The sequence below is a fragment of the Bactrocera latifrons genome, unplaced genomic scaffold (assembly GCF_001853355.1).
Source record: "Bactrocera latifrons isolate USDA-ARS-PBARC rearing strain unplaced genomic scaffold, ASM185335v1 scaffold_136, whole genome shotgun sequence".
NCBI classification, from domain to species: domain Eukaryota; kingdom Metazoa; phylum Arthropoda; class Insecta; order Diptera; family Tephritidae; genus Bactrocera; species Bactrocera latifrons.
This window is the reverse complement of record NW_017534808.1, coordinates 24,400-30,399: the sequence shown is the minus strand read 5'-3', so window position 1 is coordinate 30,399 and position 6,000 is coordinate 24,400. Positions and strand designations below refer to the sequence as shown.

At 33.6% G+C, this 6,000-nt stretch overlaps 1 protein-coding gene across 1 annotated transcript in view; it reads left to right on the top strand.

Annotated features, from left to right (window-relative positions):
• Positions 1-1,126: 1,126 nt before the first annotated feature.
• LOC108965174 (glutamine synthetase 2 cytoplasmic) overlaps positions 1,127-6,000 on the top strand; it is a 28,891-nt gene continuing 24,017 nt past the window's right edge. Inside the window, exon 1 of the mRNA XM_018927394.1 lies at positions 1,127-1,237. Within this exon, the coding sequence (XP_018782939.1) occupies positions 1,224-1,237 (14 nt within the window). The 5' untranslated portion in view covers positions 1,127-1,223. The remainder of the gene's footprint in view (positions 1,238-6,000) is intronic.

The following is a 6,000-nucleotide window of genomic DNA, read 5'->3' as shown; positions in this document are numbered from 1 at the left end:
ATACAAGCAGGGTTGCTGCGCAGTTCTTAAATTCAAAATGTTTGCATTTAAAATTAAAATTTCAACCCAATACGAGAAGTAAAAATTTAAATTTCAATTGATTTCAAGTTTTTTTTACTATTCAAAATTGATTTCAATTGAAATTTTAATTTTTACTTCGAAGTGTTGACAAACACTTTAAATTTAAAACTTAATTTTTATAATTGAAAATCTAATTGCATTTTTACAAGAGAAGTATATTTTTATATTCTTTAATCCCGCTTTATTTATATATATATTTTTTTCAATCCAATAATTGGGTTTAACAATTTATAATTTTTTGTTTTTTGTATGAAGATTTACCGGATTACAAAATGACTTTTTTTTTATTCATATCGTAATTGAATTTTGTTTATCAATGCATTCTTTGCAACCTTGCTTGGAAGTAATTGTGCATACGTAATACCCTGTTGGAAATTGTAACTCTTCTTAACTGGAGCATTTATAAAAACCAATACTAGCAGCATTCCTCATATTGTGTCGTCGAAAAAATCTTTTCGTATTTTTAATCAAACTTTAACTTATAAATAAACTTTAACTAATAAATAAATCGGAATTTCCAGAACGGAAGCGAGCGAACCATTGTTGTGCTACACGAACTGATCTAGCATCGTCTCCGTAAACTTCACAAATTTCATTAGTTGCTTGCGTGACATTCTTCACATTTTTTATACAAAAATTTCAAAATATAGCGAATTTCTTCATTATTTTCAATCATTTTTGAACAGCTGTAACTTATTTTCAACTTCACTTCAGAAGCTTAAAATCTCACTTTTCCAACACCACGACATAATATGATTGGTAGCACTGGATATTCAAAATTATAATTCAAATGAAATTTTGTTCTGGTTGAAGTTAATGTACAGCTAATATGAACATTAAATAGCACCTTCCCTAATTAATATTGGGCCAACCAGAATCGAAATATTCGTCTATATTTCCTGCAGGGTACGCATGCTCCGGAATTTCTCTAACTGCGCATTTCATCTTATGAGTTGGCTAAGTGTGAAAATCGTTGCAGAAAGATCGTCTATAAAAACGCATATAATCCGGCTACAGGTGCTAAAGTTACCAATTCGTTCATTGAGATAAGCGGAAGTGCTCATTCAGTAAATTAAAAAGCTATTAGTGTGATATTATTGTCCAACAGTATTCTAATTTTATAACAAGTTTAAATTTGAGTAATGAAAAAAACCATGTAAGTTCTGTTGGGACATTAATAAATTTACACAAAATTGGAGAAATACTTAAAAAAAAAATTAAAAAAATAATATTAAAAGGAACATCTAGCCTTTTAGATAAATGAAGACGTTTTCGAGTTATTGTGAGAAATGGTACTTTAAGTGAAGCCCTATTCGAGTCGCAAATCATTTGTAATGTGAAATTTTTTCATGTCGGAAAAACACTCGGATATTTCACATTGCTTGCCATAGAATCGTTATTAGAAAAAGACAGACAGTTTAGCATAATCTTCGGCGAGTAATATAACGCAAGTTCAACTCAAACCGCTGCCACCCGCTACTTTAGTTCTATGTATATAAAGAAATCTATCAATTGTTGATGTTGGGGCTAAAAATTTAAAATCTAATTTTATTTAAAATACATTATGCGATACATTGTTTGTTTTTAAGTTCGATATTTGAGATTAAAAATTTAATGTAAATATCTCCGAAGCCCTTTAAGACACATTAACAAATTCGCTCAGAACAAATCCCTTAAGCATCCCTACCGACAGTGTGAAAATGCATGAAATCAGTTTATATCTCCGCTTACTCCCCAAAAAACTAGTACTAAAAGTGTCATAAATCAATAAATAATGCCAGAGACCCGAGATTGTACGGAAGGTCTTTATATGAGCCGGTGTCAAATCATGAGGAAGGACGTGGCATCGCTCATATTTAGGTGAAAACCCATTGGGTAGATGACGTTATCCTGACATTGCTACCTTATAGTATGTAAATGGGAGAAATTAGACAAAAACCACACCTGCTTCCCATATAACAAAATTTTAAATTCCTTTTGATTCTTTCACTTTTTAGTAAAAAAAATCAAAAAGCATGCAATATGTGGATAAAACATTGCACACATAGTGCGCTTGAAGTGTACAACCTTGTGTCCAAAATTGTCTAATTGTCGGACCAAAACTAGTCAAGCCCGCAGATATCGCATATGTGGACTCCAGTTCCTATTGCGAACTTTTAACGAAAATATCTGCCAATCTTTGAAATATATTATAGAAATTCGGAGAGAATCCTTTTCTGATAATAATACAGGATTTGTCCAGAAAGTAATAGGACTGAGTTAATTAAAAAAAAAAAAAATTATTGAACTAATCGTAACAATTCTTTAAAAACTTTCAAAATATGGTCCTTCTACGTTGATGCAGTGCTGCCAGCGCGATTTCCAAGCATTAAAGGCGTCACGGAAGGCATTCTCCGGAATGGCCTTGAGATCCCCTCTGTCTCTAAATGCTTGCCTTTCATCGACCTTTTCAGGCAAGGAAACAACAGTCCGGGAGGCCACATCTGGGCTGTAATCTGGCTGCAGAAGCTGTTCACAAGAAAGGCAGGTTGTCGCGGTGCAACTTCCAATCGGCTGCGATGTCTTGTCGGACCCGATTGACCCCTCGTTTTAGTCTCTTTCGGACTTCCACGTAAAACTTGGCGTTGACAGTTTGTCCAGGAGGAACAAATTCTTGGTGGACAATGCCTTTTATTTGACATCTAAAGACAATGAACTTTGGACTTGGAAGAAATTACTACCTATTACTTTCCGGACAAACCCTGCAGTAGAAAGATTCCGGCTGACTTTCTATCGCATATATCGGCAAATATATAAGTTTGAGGGAGCGTTTTTTCTAATAACAGTATATTTTTAAGCCTAACGCGAAAAAATCTTGTGAAAACTTGCTCTAGACTCCATATTAGAATTTTCAAGCATCTAGTTGGCTTTACTCCTTATATTTGGTTGTCAAAAAGTCTTGCGGTATTTTTTTTTTATTGCATTTTCAATTGTTTATACAATTTTTTTTTGACTCATGCCCAGCTGTTGACCGATGCTACGGCTGCTACTATGCCGGTCTCTTTCGACCAATTCAGCGATTTTATCGCAATTTTCGACGACAGGTCTTCCGGAGCGTGGCGCATCTTCGACCACCTCTACACCAGAACGAAAACGTTGAAACCATCGTTGTGCGGTGGAAATGGAAACTGTATCGGGTCCATAAACTGCGCAAATTTTATTAGCGGCTTGAGATGCATTTTTGCCTTTATCGTAGTAGTACTGTAAAATATGCCGTATTTTCTCTTTATTTTGCTGCATGTTTGCGACACTATAACTCACGAACGACTTAAAAGAAACGACAATCAAACACGTGTTAGCGCGTGAAATGAGCTTTCCAAAAAGGTATAGCATGATCCGATGCGACGAATAAAACTAGAACTACGCGCTCTCAGCGCCAACTAGCGAAAATACCGCAAGACTTTTTTTGACAAACTAATATATTAATGAACTACGTTAATGAAACTCTGAGAGCAAATTTTTCTGTTAATAATACTTACGTAGTAATGGGTAAAGTAGATAAAATCGGATCAATAATATTTCTATCTCCCATATACCTAATATAAGATTTTCAGGCTTCTGGTTGGCTTTGTACCATATGTATTGGTGAATGTGTTAGATATCTTAGCAAAATTAACTGAACGTATAGTTTTGGATATGCTATAGTTTAATGCTGAAAATGTGTGAAATTGGTCGACGAATTACCCAAACTCCCACGCACTAGATACAACGAACCGAACATGTCGGTTTTATAAAATTGTTTGAAATTCCATCCTCTGGCGTCTGGTGTCTGGTATTTTACTTCTTAAAGTATGTCTTTGGTATACGGCCTGGCAAGTTGCAAGCGCAAAAAATATTCCGTTACACCCAAATTTAGCCATTCCTTTCTGATTTTCTTTCATTCTGTTCCCCTGGTAACAAATGCTCACCCAATAATTTTGACTCAAAACTTACATAGTGTAAGACGTTCTATGTGTATGTACCTTGCTTCCTATTTTCCATTTAAATTACGTGAGGAATTTTTTCCCTTATAGTTGGAGATATAGATCGGTGAAGAAGTCTTCGAAAATGGTAAAAGCTTAAACAAATTCATAGTAGATTAAAACTCTGTGGAAGCCAATGATAATTATGCGAGAATAGATATAAACCGTTTTTAACTCTTAAAAATTCAACCACACTTCTTCCTTTCTTTTTCCCGACCTCTGATTTATTTTTTGTTCTCAAAAGTTATCTACCCTGGTGTACCTCCTTCTTAAAAGTTGTTAACATATTTTTTAGTTGAAAAAATAATAATAATAATAAAAATARTACAACGGTGTATATTAAAACAAAAAAACATCCGGAAATTGTAATTTAATTCTCCGTGTAAATGATCTTTCAAAAAATGTATTTTGCTAAGTTGTGTAGTACTGTCCTTAATTATTATGTCAAAAATGAGCGCGATCTGTCAAGCAGTATGTCTACAGCAGCAGGTATCTAGTACCGGCAAAAAAGGTAGTTTTTTCTAATTTTATTATGAAAGAATAAAAACAGATCACATACGATTTTTTTTGCATATACATATATTAAAAGGTATTATTGAACTACTAAATTAAAATTATTTTATGTAAAAAAAAAAAASGGCGGAAATATCAACGATTCCATTGATTGATATTTTTTTGCGTTCGTCAACTTCCTGGCTAAGCTTCTTATCCGAAACGAAAAAAGTATTTTTTTTTAATCTAGAAGCTTTTATCTTAAGTGTACTTATACATAGTAGAGGGGTTTTGAGAATTTCGAAAAAAACGGGGATGTAGTCCAGGACTTTGTAAAAAGTGCCATTTTTACCTGTGTTTTTCGACATCAAAATTTTTAAAAGAACTGTTAAAATGCCATTTCTCTCGGAAAAGTTTTCTATCACGCACTTGAGTATAAAATTGTCTATAAAATACGCTTTAGTTTAAGTAAATCGGTTAAATAATTCGCTCGCAATTTTGACGGCCGGATGAAAAAAATCAGTTTCGAGGAAACGAGCCTCAAAGTTTGCTGGTTGTATAGATTGCTGCCTGAAGTGCAATGGTTCCAGGGCCTATTTCTTCAAAAAAATTCTGAGTAAACCAATCTAACTCCGGGATTATATTTTTTAATAGTTTTTCAATTGATTAGAGCGAAAAAAAAATTTTTAATGGACACAAATATCAAACAAAGAATTCGTCTCAAATTTTGTATTTCTGAAATCTGAAAGGATTCCTGAAAATCTTTTGGTTCAATAAGAGGTTTTGGGTTTTGGTCGTTATGATTTTTTTTTTTTTTTTTTTAATTTTAAAAATATTCAATTCACGAGTAGTCATTGCATGTACTGGACGCTCATGTAAATTTATGCAATAGAATTTCCTTGAACACATCACTGTAGCTACAGTGCTGGTCTAATAAAACGTATTACCGGCTACACATTTCTACAACGTCACTGAACTCTCAAAAAACTCACGAGCGGCTAAATTAAAATTCGCAATTTTCACAACATTCCCCCGCTTTTATTTACTGACGCTCTCGATTCTCGTGCTGTGTAGTCAACGACTAAACAACGACCAACAACAACCAAATGCAAAAACAATTATCAAATCGTTTGTTGTTGTAAACGTTTTAGTGCTCAAAAACGATTGTCCATTGTTGTTGCTATTGCTACCACTATTCTAACTACAAACTACCTAATACATGTCTAATCTAAATAATATACAAATGTTGTTCCTGTTGTTGTTTGGTTTTGAAGTGTTTTTGATATAGTTTTTACGTTTGCTCAATTTGCCTTTGCACGTGAATAAAACAAAGTGAAATGTAAAAACAAAACAAAAATCACATATACATAACGGATCGTGTAGATGTGTGTGCATATACACTCGCAGCTTTTGTGGTGCGCAGCGT